Genomic DNA, 15357 nt, shown 5'->3' with positions numbered 1-15357 from the left:
CCAAGCTGACGCTTTAGTGCAGGAGATGGATAATAAGTGAACCAACATGTAATGTCAGGTCAGTGGGTGATAAATGTCATGGCAAGGGAAAACAGGTGGAAGGAGCATTATTGTTGTGTGGGGGTTAGGGGGACAGTGGAGACTTCTCTATTGATGAGACATTTAAGATGCTGAATTCAGTGAATGGGCCCTCTGGTGACAACTTCCCATGTGTGCCTCTGGAACTGATCTCTACTGACATCCGAAGTCACGTCCACCACTCTCCCTATCTCTCCGTCTGCATGGCTTAAGGCACCTAACGCCCATCATGTCCAGTGCAATCTCTTGCACCCCTACCACCAACTCGCACTGCCCCATCCCCATCTTTTCATGTCTCAGCCAAGGCACCACCTTCAGAGATGCTTCTCACAAAACACTCATGAATCCACCCACTCTTCTTTGTCTCTAGAGACACCACCTGGTCCAGATCCAGCTCCTCACCTGGACGCCTGCCAGAAGCTTCTCCCTGATCCCTTCATCTCTGCTCTTTACCTCAATATCAGCTTTGGACTGAGCTCAAACTGAGGTACTTCGAAGGCTTCTCTTTGCTTTCTTAGGAGGAAAAACAAACTCCACAGGTCAGCTCCAAAGCCCTGCAAGCTCAGACCCCTCCCCACCACTCCAGCCTCATCTCCTCCCTCTCTCCAGACACTGAGAACTCCTTCAGTTCCTCCTGGTCATCTCGGGGCCTTTCCCCTTACATCTCACCTGCCCCCAACCCTGAACTGAGATCAAAGCTCAGCCTGGATCACGCTTCCTGTGCTCAGTCAGTGCCAGTCTAAGCCTCGGTTTCCTCATCCAGAAATGGACATAATAGCTTTGGCTTTTCACCTTGAGGGTTCTTAACTACACACTGTAGAAAACATTTTGGCAATAAAAGCAGAGAAATACTGTATTAAAACAATGCTGGGTAGATTGGCAAATTATTAGGAAGGGATCAGGCCCACAAGAGGCTCAGACGCGGAAGGAGGGTGTCTGGGTAGCCAGGGCACAACCAGGGGCAGCTGGTCCAGGAGCCATGGCCATTGGAAATGCACACCGGATGCTAGCAGGCCGAGCACAAGGAATTCTGATCTGAGCTTGTACCTGTGTGTCACTCACTCCTTAAATGTGTGTCCAGACTTCACTCTGGGGGAAGGTCAATTTTTCCTACCTTCAAGTTTTTTATCTTGGGAGATGCCCAGTCTCTCATAAAAATTCAAATTATGGGCACGTCCTCAAATATGGCAGGGAACCCAGGTTCTTCGTGGTTCCCTGCATGCAGATGTTCATCACCCAGGACCAGGGGTTGTGAGGAGGATTCCGGGAGATAACATGTGAATCACTGATTCTCAGACATTTTCCCTAAAGGGCAGGAGGGATGGAATACAGACCAATCAGGAGGTCCAGGCTGTCAGCTCATGTCATATTCCTTCAACTAACCTCATGGTGCTCATCTGTCTCGTCAGCCCTGGGAATATATCAGTGACCAAAAAGTTGATATCCTTTCCTTGTGTGTCTGCATTGTAAGGTTTATCCCTGAAGGCTCCTATTTTACTTTTGAATACGAAGGAAGAGTTTTTCATTCTATTTTACAATAGAAGCATAATACTATATCCATCACATATCAGGCTTTTTTTCAATACAATAGCAATAGCTTCCTACTAAGGGGCAGGTGGCTGAGCTTCCCTGTTTGCTTGAAGATCAGACAACTGTGTCTTTATGTGCTGTATTTGGGCCAGTTCTCCCTGACTCTAAGAACAAAGCTGAAACTGAATTTGTGGGAGGGGATAAGATTAATCTGGGCTGCTAAGGCCCTGGGGGAGGAGGGCAGAGGGTGAGATGGGGGACAACTGTGGACAGGCCCAAGGTCCCAAAACAAAACACTCAGGAAGTCCCTCCTTCTTCCTGAAGCACCAGAAATAACCACAAGCTCTCCTTAAGGAATTTGTATAAGGAGAGGTCCCAAAGGAAGGAGGCCTCTCTTCTCTCTCAAAGATGGCTTGAGGAAGGTTGGTTCCATGATTTCCCAAGAATTTTGTCCACAGTCAAAGAATAAGAACATCTGTGCCCTGGGCTCTGTCCTGGACGCGGCTCGGGCCACAGTCTGGGGCTGGCGGCAGCTGGAGCCACTGCTGCATGGAGGAGGCTCTGATCTGCTGGACTGTGGGTGGGGCAGCTCTGGCTGCCTGCTGAAGAGGGAGCCTCTGGCCACGACCCTGGGAGACAGGGAGCCCAGGCCAGGCAGGAGCAAGGGAAGGGCCTGAGGCCTGGAGCCAGGGCTTCTCCATCAACTGTGGTGCTAAAGGGCTGGGGGAGGGCCTGGCCACCCAGCAGGTGGGCTTGGGGGCCACAGCTCCCCCTCCCCAGAGCCCTGGACCCCAGGCCCCTCCCTTCCCCTGCCTTTGGAGACAGGCCTGTGTGGGCATCTCTTATCCTCTCCCCCAGCCTGCCCATCCCGGAGGCAGGGACTATGGAGACTGTCTGTCCAATGAGCCTCCCCCTGATCTGTTTCTCCACTGGGTGTTTTTCATACTGAAATTTTGTTTTCTTAAAAGGTAATGTATTAATGATCTCACTGTGTCTCAATGGGTTAAGAAACCAACAGAGTGTCCTTGTGGATGTGGGTTCGATCCCTGGCCTCCCTCAGTGTGTTAAGGATCCTGCTGTCTCCACACTTAGAACAGGCAGCGTGGAAAGACCGCTGTCTGGGAACCAGGATGCCTGGGTCCCGTCTTTACTCTGCCACACAGAGGGGCACTGTGGACAAGTCCTGCCACCTCCCTGGGGCCCAGTGACACCTTCTCTATGGCAAGAAGATGGGACAAAAAAAGGGCTTAGCAGTCTGTTTTGAGCTCCAGGGTGAGGGGATTGGACCTTGCCTTGGAATCGTGACAAAGGAACCCCCAAACAGGAGGGATGGGGCAGCCGCCATCTTGAACCATGAGGCTTGGACAGTGAGCCTCAGGTCAGCCCATTCCTGCATGATTTGTTTTTTGTATTTTTGGTGGGTTTTTTTTTTGTCTTTTTAGGGCTGTACCCATGGCATATGGAAGTTCCCAGGCTAGGGAGGAATTGGAGCTGTAGCCAGTGGCCTACCCCACAGCTCAAGGCACTGTGGAATCCTTAAGCCACTGTGTGAGGCCAGGGATCAGACATTCATCCTCATGGATCCTAGTCAGGTTCCTAAGCTGCTGAGCCACAGTGGGAACTCCCAGGGCAATTCTTCTACTAAAGCACAGAGGCATCACCATCCTCCTGGAAAGTGAGGTTCCAGGTTCTGTTCAGTTTGCTTCAGGAAAATGTAGGAATTTGAGGTTTCTGCCCACAAACTTGGGGAGTGCACACTTGTTTGTGCACACTTGCTTGTGTTGATGAAACCCTAATCAATTATCAATCATCAAAGAAGTGGGAAGTTTTATTTGAGCCAAACTGAGGATTATAACTGGGGAGACAGTCCTTCAGAAAGCTCTGAGATCTGCTCTGAAGAGCAAAGGGGGGAGGCCAGTGTGTATGTGATTTTGGGGAAGGGGTACATGCACCAGGCACACATCCTGGCAACGTCACGGCTCTTCAAAGGAACAGACATCTTAGTTAAGAGTTCTAGTGCTTTTCTAAGTATGGGAAGATGCATGACACTGGGTTCCTACAAATTTCTCCTGAAAATATCTAAGGATCTGAGGGCCCGTTCTACCAGTTTTGCCAGAGCACAAAGTGTCTCATCCTGATTTTAGCCCTGAATTCCTTGCAGGGTGGATTGTAGTCAGTGACTGCAGAGGCTAATGGCTTGATTCTTGTAGGTCTGGGTGGTGGGCAACGTTCCTGTTTCACCATCCCCTACCTTTCAGGCTCTATTTCAACCAGGGTGTGGGAAGCATTTTATTAGCCTCTTGTCCAGGGCACTAGGGAGGCTCATCCCGGATCAGGTGAGGATTCCATCCATAGGCTCTCAGGTGTATTACTCACCTGGTCCTGTGACCCGCCGCCAAAAGCCTCTGGAGCACCTGTCTCACGGGTCCGTCAGGCTCTAGGACATGGTTCCCTTTTGTTGTTCCTTCCCACACCTAGAGTCCCACTGTTACCACCATGGACCTTACAGAACCACAGACATCAGGTCAACCCTGTCACGTCACCTGGTCATGATTGTTTTGATCAGAGGCTCAGTGACACACTTATTAAGACAAGAACAAGGATCTTGTAAAAGAGCCCAAATACAAGTCCTCTAGCTAGTGACATGAACAAGGTCAGGAGTAAACAGGGCTGTAAAGAGATATGGGACTGATGCCAGAAGAAGAAACATGTGTCTTTCTGGGTGAGTAGGTGTTTCTGCCTTTGGGGAGGTCTGGTTCAGGAGAATGCAGAGGCACCATGCACACTGGAGGGGAGGGGGGAGGCCCAAAGCACAGAGACCCATTTTACACTCCATATTTTCTTGCCTTGCCTTCACACATGCATTTTATTTCATTTCATCTTCAGATTTTCCTGCCATGGGACCACCTGCTTGGGCCCTCCCCATCCACCCAACCTGCCCCTGGGTGAGGAGCTCCTGCTTCCTCCCAGCAAAGGAGTGAGAGGCAGCCATGAGGGTCCCTCCCCTCCCCTCCCCCACAGCTCTGCTGCCCTGGGCCCTCTGCCGTGCTGACACTGGGATGCTGGGCTCTAGGGCTTTGTGGCTGAGAGTAAAAGAGGAAGAAGGCCTGGGGTGACTTCCAGGCCCCCAGTTACTAAAAAGTGCTGCTGATCTCAATGCATGCACGTGTACACACACACACACACACACACACACACACACACACACATACACACACACACACACACACACACACTGATAAGCACATAAGCCCACACGTTAAAGAGAGAGGCATCTAGGAGCTGCAGGGCCCCTTCAAGAGCTAGAGGACAGGATGTAGAGCATTGGGGTGGGGCCTAACTCTAGTTTCCCAGGGCTGGGCCACTCCCTAGGCTGTGGCTGGGCAGGGGGAGGGGAGGCTGGTGGGGGGGGCTCTCAGAGAGGGACTCTGGGGGGGAGACTGGGAATTTTCTAGGCCTCTTCTGAGCTCTAGGCACATTGGAGGCAATTAGGGTTTGGTGATGTGTGGGGTTTGTGGTTTTTCTTTCTTTCACCTTTAAAAGGTTAAAGCATAAGGAATTGGACGGATTTGGGATCAGGAAAAAGGCTTTTCTCTATGTCTAGTAGAGGGGCTGATGTGAAGCAGACGTTCCAGGGAATAAGAAGAATAACTATGTACATTTTAGAGATCGGATTATGCCTGAGTTTCAGAGAAGCAGGAGGCCACAGCAGAAGGCTAGAGGCACACGAAAAACACTCTCAAGCCCAGCGGTTTCTTTGACTGTGGCAGCAACAGTCCCCACCCAGCCCAGCCACCACCCCAAGAGAATTTGCAAAGAAACTTCTCCTTGAAGAACAGGGGCACCCAGCATTTTTGCCCTCCTGACCAGAAACAAGAAAAGAAAAATAAAACACCCAGGCTCACATCAGCTTTCAAGCTGGCAGGGGCCATTTGCTTCTCCCTGCAGAGGCAGGACATGCTGCCTTTAGCACTGAGGCAGGAGGGTCACGTCCCTGACCTTCAAAAGTGCTCCAGACAGTTGTCCTAAAGACCCTGGGCTCCTTTGCCAGCTCCACTTTTGATTCCCCAGAGAGTAGGTGGGATGGAAGGAGCTCACCCCTGGCTTCTTCGGAGCCCGCTGTGGATTTTGGTAAGACTGCACAAACTCTGGAGCCAGTCTCAGGTGGGGCTGAGCACCAGGTGGGCCTCAGAGGGTCTCTGTGTGAAGCTTCCTGCCACTAGATATTACTGAGCTTTGCAGACCTTAACTCAAAGGAGAGGTGCACTGTACTCCTCCTTTACTGGGAAAAAGGGGGCCCAATCCCTAGCTATCCACCCCACCCCCCCAAATCCACACACACCCCACACCTAGGGCACAGCCAGGGGCACAGGCAGCTTTGGCAACAAGAGCCCTCCCGAGGCCCAGTGTATGAGGAGCTACACAGAGGGCTGTGTGATGTGCCTTGAGCACCTTAGGAGGAGGGAGGGGCAGAGAAGGAGGATGTCTCAGGGTCCCCAGTGATCAGGAGAAGAAACATGGGAGAAAGTGGTCAGCTCACATGAGATGAGAAGACAAAAGACCAGAAAAGCACCAAAGAGCAGAAAATGTAGAAAAGATGAGAGCAGACAGAGAGAGAGGCAAAGCAGAGTGTGGGCAGCCAGAGAAAAGAGGGAGGGAGACAGAGCAGAAGAAGGGAAGGGAACAGAGAAGAGGCTGGGATGAGGGGGAGGGACGTGAGAAGGGACAGAGGGACCTTCAGAGGACACCAGTAAAGAAACTTCCAGTGAAAAAAGTTATTGGGAGCCCCTGGGCTGAGCCTGAGTTCCTACAAGAGCCTCTCGGGCCAAGTACGCGGTGTCAACCACGTAAAGCAGCAGGTTGATGGCTGTCAAGATGGTCACAGTCAGTCGTAGGTCCCAGATGCAGACGAAAGAGGTGTGGTGATCGCTGCAGCTGTCATCGCTGGACCGCTGGGGCTGGCCGCCCAACTTCTCACTGAACTGGTAGAGAGGCCAGAGGACCAGAGCGCTGGCGTAGAGGAGGAGTGAGAGCACGGTCTGTCCCTGCAGGAAGCGGGGGTAAGGAATGGGCAGCTTTTTGTCGTTGTCACAGTCAGACCCATTCACCAGGAAGTTCACGGCGCCCAGGATGAAGCAGATGGCATACACGGCCACGCACCACTCCAGGGCCGGCTGGTGCTGGTACAGGGAGCGGCTGCTGTTGATGGTGAGGATTAAACAGGCCACAATGCTTTCCAGCCTCCGGAGCATGCCTGGCAAGGTGGGCACAAAGCAGGATATATCACCAGGACGGACATAGACCCAGGCCACTTCAATGGCGTAAAGCACAGCGACGATGCAGGAGAAAGCGGTGGCAGTGGTGGCGCGGTCCCGGGTGGGGCCTGGAGACAAGAACTGAATGTGGGCGGTGCCGAAGATGATGGAGGTTGTGAGGCAGACGATGGTGAAGTTAAAGGCATAGGCATAGAGAAATCCATCCCAGGAGAAGGGGAGGCGGGACTGGAGCCCGCAAAGCTCCACTAGGAAGATGAGGAGGCTCACAATGAAGCAGAAGCACCAGAGGAACATGTACCAGTTAATGATGTCCCCCTTCAGAATGTCATCGCTGGCCACCAGGGAGAAGGGCACGCAGGTGGAGAGCAGCTGCAGGAGGCGGAAGAGGAAGTTCCTGATGGGCATGGAGCCCAGCCTTAAGGAAGCACACATGGTGATGCGGGCGGGCAGGCACTGCTGTAGGAACCTTGCCGTTTCAGCACTAGAAGCACAGCCCACCCCGGCTTGTGGCCTGCAGCAATTGCCTGCTTCCCTTCTTGTAGGATCCTGGCTGAAACTTGAGGAGTTGGTTCTTCCGCATATTAACGCAGCTTCTCCCCAGGTTGCTGGGTTCCTTAAGATAAAGCTGCTTTTCTTTGATCCAGTACTTATCTCTCAGCATTGGCTTCTTGAGTGACAAGCCTGAATTGGGCGACACACGCTAGCCTTCCAGGCAGGAGTCAGATCTCTGAAGCTCCTGGCCCCTCTACCTCCTTTGGGGTGAGGCCAAGATTCCCCTGGGATGGTTGGGCCCCACTGGTTCTGGGTGTCGAGGATCTGCTGAACTTATTTTCTGAAACTTTTCCTGTACCCCACCACTAGTTGCTGGCAACCTGCTTTGACCTTCTGTTGAGAAAAAAAAAAAATGGCCTCTGAAGGAGCTGCAGTGCCTTTTTTTTTTTTTTTTTTTGCTTTTTACAGCAGCACTCCAGGCGTATGGAGGTTGCCAGGCTAGGGGTCGAAACAGAGCTATAGCTGCTGGCCTTTACCACAGCCGCAATAACGCCAGAACCGAGCCACGTCTACAACCTACATGGCAGTGCTGGATCCTTAACCCACTGAGTGAGGCCAGGGATTGAAACTGCGTCCTCATGGAGGTTAGTCAGATTCATTTCTGCTGAGCCACGACGGGAACTCCAAGAGCAGCCATGCTCTTGACTGAGTGCGTCCAGGTATATGCACCCTGGAGCCCCCCATCCCACCCATTCAGGCACTTTCGTTGCCCTTTGTCCTTTAGGGGTCAGTTCAGATACTGCAGGACTGGGCAATGGCAGTCTGGCCCTCTGGACCCGGCTCTGTCTGAGGGAGAATTTGTTTGTTTGAAATCTGTTCAGAAGAAGAAAGCGAGGTGAAGTGGGGGTGGACCTCCATCCCTTCCAGAGGTCCCCTGGGACACGTCTGAGCAGATTGGCACGATCCTAGCTATAAGCCCATGACCAAGACAAAAGGAGTGAACGAGTATTTACTGTAATATAGCCTGGCCAAGGTATGTTTTGCCTTCAGAAGAATGCTGGCCCCTGAAAGGGTCTCGCAGTTCCTATTTTGCAGTTAGAATGGGTAAGTGGGAGGAGATTCCATAGGTGCAGGCTTTCCTGCTGCTCCATAATAAGGATTCTTCCAACAAGGACAGGAAATTACTTATGCAAATGTGAGAAGCCTGCTCCCTTTCCAAAGGCCTCTTTGCTGTCAAGCGAGGATGAGTGTGGGTCTGAACTTCCAGGGGACTGAACCTGCTGTGTTTTCTCTCCCAGGGCCTGATGGGGCTGCCTGGGGCTCTGGCCTCCCATGGCCCGTCCCTGGGAGGAGGAGGACTCCTGGGGAACCTGGCAGAGACTGACCACTCCCCCTGTGTGTGGGGAAGCAAGGTGTGAGATGGTCTCTGACACCTGACAGGCCACTCGGTTTGGCCAGTGTGTGTGCCCTACAGGGGCGGTGGGTGGATTTCCTTTAGGACAGGTCCCTGCGGGAGGCTCTAATGCCCAAGGGCAGCCAGTGGGCTAATAGTGGACTTCTACTCTGCTTTCCATCTCAGACCTACCCAGCTGGAAAAAGCCAGGCTTCTGTACTGAGATGATCCACAAAAAATGGTGGAAATGGTCCTTCGCGTTGTTTTTCACACCACTGCCCAAGCTGGACCCGTGTGCAGGCATTGGTGAATACAGGCTGACAGCCCAGGAACAGCCCTGGGTTCTAGACAAAGTCTGGGAGGAAGCGGGTTGCCTCCACCAGGAGGATGCGGCCAACACCCGCTCCCCTGGGATGCCCTGAACGGCTCCACATCACACGTCATCCAGACGCAACACCCTCGTTCATCTCCAATCCCTGCTTCCCAGCTTGGAAGCTGCTAACCAGTCTCCCAGGCCAGACACATCCCCCCTCAGCTGGTACTACTCCCAGATCTTTCCAGACCCCCACCTGGGTGGCAGCTTTGGGGCTCAGCAGCCAGACTTCATGTCCACGGAGTCTGCGTTTCCTTCATGAGGCTCCACCTTGGAGTAATGGGCTTGGGGTCTCCTTCCCAAATGGGGGAGAGCACAAGTTCAGGCAAACCTGGGGGGAGGGGTGCAAATCGGTTCCCCCTGCCATGTCATCTTGTCCCCACTGCCTTGCTCTCCCCCCAGGGCCTCTCCCTGCTCACCTCTGCACCTGTCCTCCTCTGTGTGGGGCTGTGTCCCCTCAGATGGCAGCTCCTTCCAGGGGTGGCTGCAGGGAGGAGAGGCCAGACCCCTGTCCCTTCAGGTTTCTGTGAAGGAGGCCGTGGCCCTGAGGTGGGTCCTGGATTCCCAGAGCCGCCATCTTTGGTCCTGGGCTCCCACCCAGGGGCCCTGCTGCAATGCTGGGCTGGAGAGCACAGGGCTCAAATCCACAGCTTTGGCACAGTTGTCTGGGGTCCCACTCCTCGCCTTTGGAGTTTAAGGAAGGCACTGGATTTCCTAAACTTTAGATTTCTCATCAATAAATGGAGTTATCCCTAGAACCCTCTACTCCAGATATGCTCCCGAACTGAGAATTCTTCAGCTTCAGTCAGGTGACATGGTGCCTCTACTCTGTAGGACATAACACCTCACTGGGGTCTGAAAGTGCCTTGTAGTAAAACACATTGGTATTTCCACAAATGCCCTTTTGCAAATGCCCACTAAGTCAATTAAACAAAGACCATTAATTTTCTCATGTCTGTTTAGATCAAAATTTGTTACAAAGCAATTTAAAAAAAATTCATTTTCAGTTTTGAGAGACTTGAAGTTCTGGGATTGTAGATAAGGACCCTCCTATGCTGTTTCTCCATAGATAATGGCAAAAAGCTCAAAAAGGTAAAAAATGTTCATGGTTTGAGGCCAGACCCAACCCAGCTGTGAGGTTTGAGATCAGACAAGCCCCCTGACAAGGCCAAGGGGGATGAGGGGCATTCTGGAGCAGCTGTGATATTACCCACAGTTCAAACCCCGCAGATCCTGAGCCTCAGCCACCACAGGCCCCTGAGCCTCTTCCAAGTGTCTGACTGAATCCATCTCCAGGGTGGGTCTTTCCCTGACAGGTCCTGAGCAAAAACCACTGGCATACCTGTGACCTCAACCTGCCTGAATATCACAACTACCATGTTCACCTGGTTGATAGATGAACGTGATTGTTTATCGGACTGCTGCCTCCAAGTGTGTCAGCTCTTCTCCACTTGTGTGGCTTTCTCCCTGGTGGCTGACATGGGCATTGGGCGGGGGGCTCTAGGTAACTGGACCCTGTCCATCTGGTGCTTCTGTTTTGCTGTGACTCTCATCATCCTCATGCTCCAGATTTGGAAACTCATGTCTGATTTTCCTTCCGTCAGGTACAAATATTCTATCATCTATGCCTGTTAGGACTGGCATGGTGAGCCCATAGTAGGTGACATCATTGAACGAAAAAAAATCTGTCTGGTAGAAACATTCCGGCACCTTCGCCTGTTATGCTGCTCTCCTCTGTCTTTCTGCCTCCATCATCTATTCCATCGCCTACGTCCAATTCCTGCCTTATGAGCCTTACCGGGACCGGGCCATTGCTGCCACTGCATTCTCTTGCATCGCATTTCTGCTTTATGCCGTGGAAGTGGGAGTGATCTGGAGAGTTTTTTGGTTCAATGATGTCACCTGCTATGTGCTCACCATGCCAGGCCTGCTGAAGGTGCTGGAGACCTTCACGGCCTGTGTCATCTTCGCCTTCATCAGCAACACCTCCCTGTACCACGACCAGCCGGCCCTGCGGTGGTGCGTGGCCGTGTACACCATCTGTTTCCTCCAGGCCGCCGTGGTCCTTGTACTGAACCTGGGGGACTGTGAATACAGGCTGCCCATCCCCTTCCCCATTTTCCAGCTGGGGCTCACCCTGCTCTCCGTCCTCCTCTACGCCAGTGCACTGGTCCTCTGCCTCTCTACCAGTTTGATGAGAAGGTGGGGGGCCAGCCCCAGCGGTCCAGCGATGTGAACTGCTCAATTATGGGTGACCCCAACTACTACGTGTGCCCCTGGGACCAGCGACTGGCTGTGACCGTCCTGACTGCCATCAACTTGCTCCTTTACGTGGCTGACCTGGTGTTCTGGTCCTGTCGGGTTTCTGTGGGGACTGAAGATCCTCCCAGGGGCTCCTGAGTCACTCTTCTCACCAGAGGTATCTTTCTGGAGTCTGATGCCCCCTGAGGTCCTCTTCCTGGCTCTCCTCGCTCCCTTCTCGCATCCTTCCCTACTCGTCTCGCTCCCTTTTCTGTCTCCTTCCCTCCTCTGCTCTGTCTCCCTTCCTCTTTTCTTTGGTGGCCCACGTCCTGTTCTCCCTCTTCCTCTTGCTGCTCTGACCTTTTCTACATGTTCTGCTCTGGCTCCTTCTGGTCGTCTGTTCTTTTCTAATCTCCTGTGCGCTGACACTTCTTTCTTCTTCGCATCAATAGGGGCCCTGAGACGTCTTCCTTCTCTGCCCCCCTCATCCCCTAAGGTGCTGAACTCATATCACACAGGCCTCTGTGCAGCTCTTCCTACCCTGGGCCTCATGGCCAAAGCCGCCTGGGCCTCATGGCCAAAGCCGCCTGTCCCCTGCTGTGCATTAGTTGGTGTGTGTGTGTTTGGTGGGGGTGGGTGGCTAGGAATTCAGCCCCCTTTCCCCAGTGGAGGCTGGTGTGCAGTGTACCTCCCCTTTAAACATTAAAAAGAAAAAAAACAAACCTGTGGAGGTCAACAATTTCCAGTGAGCAGGAGGCTTAAAGCAGAAACCCTGGGGTGGAGCCCCTGCCCGCCTGGTAGCACACCAGTCCCACCTGAAACTGGCTCCAGAGTTGTTGCAGGCTTATTCAAAATGCTCTGACTAGAGCCCATTTACAAGGTAGCAAGGAGCAGGTGCCTTCCATTCCCGCTGCTCTCTGGGGAGTCAAAAACAGAACTGGCCAAGGACTGAGTGCGTTGTCTTCAAGACAACTGTGTGAAGTGTTTGTGAGGGACAAGCCTGTGACCCACCAGCCTCAGTGCCAAGACAGCTGGCCCTGCCTCTGCAAGGAGAAAATGGCCACTGCCAGGCTTAAGGTGGCACAGCCTGGGTAGCTTTTCTGTTCTTTTTTCTCATCACAAGGGCCAAAAGTACTGTGTGCTCAAACTAGCATACTCTTAAAGGGGAAGTATGTTTCAGATCTCTTGGGGGGAGCGGGAGGATGGGAAGCGTCAAAGTACTTGTACTGCTTGACGGTGCTCTGCGCACATGCGTTTCTTGTTGGCCAGTTGTTTTCTGCTGCTGCTTCCTGCTTCTCTGGGACTCCCAAATAATGCAATAATATAAATGTGTATCATTGTTAAAAGGTTTCCTGGAGCTTCTGGCTCCCATCAGCCTCTGCTGTCCATCAGAGAGAGAATTGTCCCTTCTCCCACACTCATGATGTCCTTTTTAAACCTCAATCCGAAAATAAAAGACAAAGCCACAAAATCAACCTTCCCTCATTGACCCACATTTGCCTGGAGTTCAGAAGAAACTGAGTAGATTTCCATTCTCATACAAACCAGCATCTCTGCAAGCCTGCCCCACTGCCTCCCAATTCCCATCTTAGGCAGAGTCTTAGGGGCTTGGCCCAGCCCTGGGACACTGGCAGTTTGGCCTCACCCCAGTGCCCAACATCCTGCCCCCTAGGTCTGAAAGGGGCTCTGCCAGCACCTGGAGGCCTCTGTGCAAATGTTTGTGCATGCTCAGGGTGTGGAAAGCAGCTCCTTACAGGAACTGGTGGCTGCGAGGCACCACAATCCTTCTTCCTTGCCTGCTCTCGGTGCAAAGCCTCAGAGTCCAGCATCCCAGTGTCAGCAGGGCAGAGGGGCCAGGCCAGCGGAGCTGTGGGGGAGTGGAGGAGAAGGCCCCTCACAGCTGCCTCTCACTCCTGTCCTGGGAGGAAGCAGGGGTTCCTCACCCAGGGGCCTCATGTGGCAGAAACATCATAAGGAATGAAATAAAATGCACATTTTAAGGCACAAAAAATTTAAACCTAAAATGTTTTTTTTTGCTCTTTGGTCCTCCTGCCTCCTAAGGAGTGTGTATTGTGCATGTGCCTTGTGTGTTAACCAGAACCCCAAGGGCAGAAGTGTCTGCTCTAGGATATCCTCTCATGGCGGAGTTCCCATTGCAGCACAGCTTAAACAAATCCCACTAGGAATCATGATGCTGTGGGTTTATCCCTGGTCTTGCTCAGTGGGTTATTAATCCAGTGTTGCCATGTGCTGTGGTGTAGGTCTCAGATGCAGTGTGGATCTGGTGTTGTATGCCTGTGGTGTAGGCAAGCAGCTGTAGCTCTGATTATACCCCTAGCCTGGGAACCTCCTTATGCTGCCAGTGTGGCCCTAAAAAGACAAAAGTCAAAAAAAAAAAAAAAAAGAAGAAATGTCTGGTCTACCATAAAGATCAGTGTTTCTTCTTCTAGCACCTGGCATGTCACTCCTTAACAGATGAGAGCAGTTACTGACACCTTTACTAACATCACTAGTTCTATTATTTGTATTCTTCCTATTTTATAAGACTATTGTTTCTTGGATAAATAGTTGCGTAATTAGGTTCCAATAAAAAATGATGATGACTGGTCTACTAGAAATAAATGACCTGATGTATACCTCTATAAAACTATTGATTGTAATAGTAAGAGTGTGACCTTAGACAGGGCTAGAAGCAACAATAGGAATCAACTTCCTAGAGGCTGATGAGCCAGAGAGAGGTGGTCCAGTGCCTTTTGGCTGCTGTTCCCAGAACTAGGTGAGTCATGGCACCTTGAGTGGCTTATCAGTGAAATCCTTTCCTGACCTGGGAATAAGCATTCCTAGAACAAACTGATCCCAAAATGCCTCATGTTGGCTGAAATTCAGACCAAAAGGGAGGGGGTTGTGATGAAAAGAATGTTGCTCACCACCCGGTTCTACAAAAGTCCAGCCACGAGGCACGGCAGCACCGACCTATAATCCAGCCTGAAAGGGATTCAGGGCAAAGACCAGGATGAGGACCTACAAAGGTCTCTGGGAAAAGTGGCAGAACCAGCCCTCAGACAGTTAGATATTTTCAGGAGAAATTTTTCTGAACCCAGTTGCATGCATCTTCCCAACTTCGAAAAGCACTAAAACCATTGACTTATTTCTCCCAAAAGAGCAATAGACTTCTACCAAGATGTGTGTTTGGCTGTTTTCGCTCAGACCCCAGGCATACTGGCCTACCCTTTAGCTCTTCAGCAAGGTTCTCAGAGCCTTCTGAAAGACTATTTAAAATCCCTATTTAAAATCCGCAGGTTGGCTTGAAAGAAAAGTTCCATTTCTTTCTTGGTTAGATTTGATATTGTCATGCACAAAGCAAGTATGCACTGACTCCCAGAAATGTGGGTGCAAAGAGTCTTATATCCATGTTTTCCTGAATCAAACTGAATGCAACCTTCCTTCCCAGGAGGATGGCGATGCCTCTGTGCTTTAGTCAAAGAACTGCCCAGAGTGGGCTCACCTGAGGCTCATGGTCCAAGCAAGTCTCATGGTTCAGGAGGGCAGCTGCTCCATCCCTCCAGTTTGGTGGGGGTTGAGGTTCATTTGCCACAAAGGCAAGGTCCAGTCTGCTTACTCTGGAGCTCAAAAGAAAGTTTAAATGTCCTGTGCCTAGTCCCACCCTCTTGTCATAACGAAGGTACAGCTGGACCCCAGGGAGGTGGCAGGTCTTGTCCCAGTCTCCCTGTGTCTGGCAGAGTAAAGGCAGGACGAGGTGCCCTGGTTCCCAGGCAGCTGTCTTTCTCTCTCTTACCTGAAAGATGTGACGAGAATCCAGGTTCTTGTTCACAGAGCTGAAGAATGGACTTGACAAACACACAGGCAGCAAGCAAGCAAAAGTCTTTATTACAGGAAAGCAAAAAGCTCCCAGCACAGACACTGAGAGGAGGAGAAAGAGTCCCCCCTTTCTATGGTTCTATGGGGGTTTTTGT

The 15357-nt window shown here is 51.8% G+C and overlaps 2 protein-coding genes across 2 annotated transcripts; one reads left to right on the top strand and one right to left on the bottom strand.

The window, feature by feature from the left end:
• LOC100737631 (myeloid-associated differentiation marker-like) lies at positions 6226 to 7304 on the bottom strand. Its single transcript, XM_021098956.1, has one exon. It carries the CDS (start codon positions 7287 to 7289, stop codon positions 6384 to 6386), a length of 906 nt encoding a protein of 301 aa, XP_020954615.1. The 5' UTR covers positions 7290 to 7304; the 3' UTR covers positions 6226 to 6383.
• On the top strand, positions 10520 to 11613 carry LOC100736822 (myeloid-associated differentiation marker-like). Its single transcript, XM_021100048.1, is given in 4 exon segments — positions 10520 to 10741; positions 10778 to 10798; positions 10839 to 11316; positions 11319 to 11613. Coding segments are annotated over 4 exon segments (945 nt in total). The 3' UTR covers positions 11543 to 11613.

Source organism: Sus scrofa, chromosome 7 (genome assembly GCF_000003025.6).
Source record: "Sus scrofa isolate TJ Tabasco breed Duroc chromosome 7, Sscrofa11.1, whole genome shotgun sequence".
Lineage (NCBI taxonomy): Eukaryota > Metazoa > Chordata > Mammalia > Artiodactyla > Suidae > Sus > Sus scrofa.
Note: the sequence above shows the minus strand (reverse complement) of the source record. Positions and strands in the feature narration are given on the sequence as shown.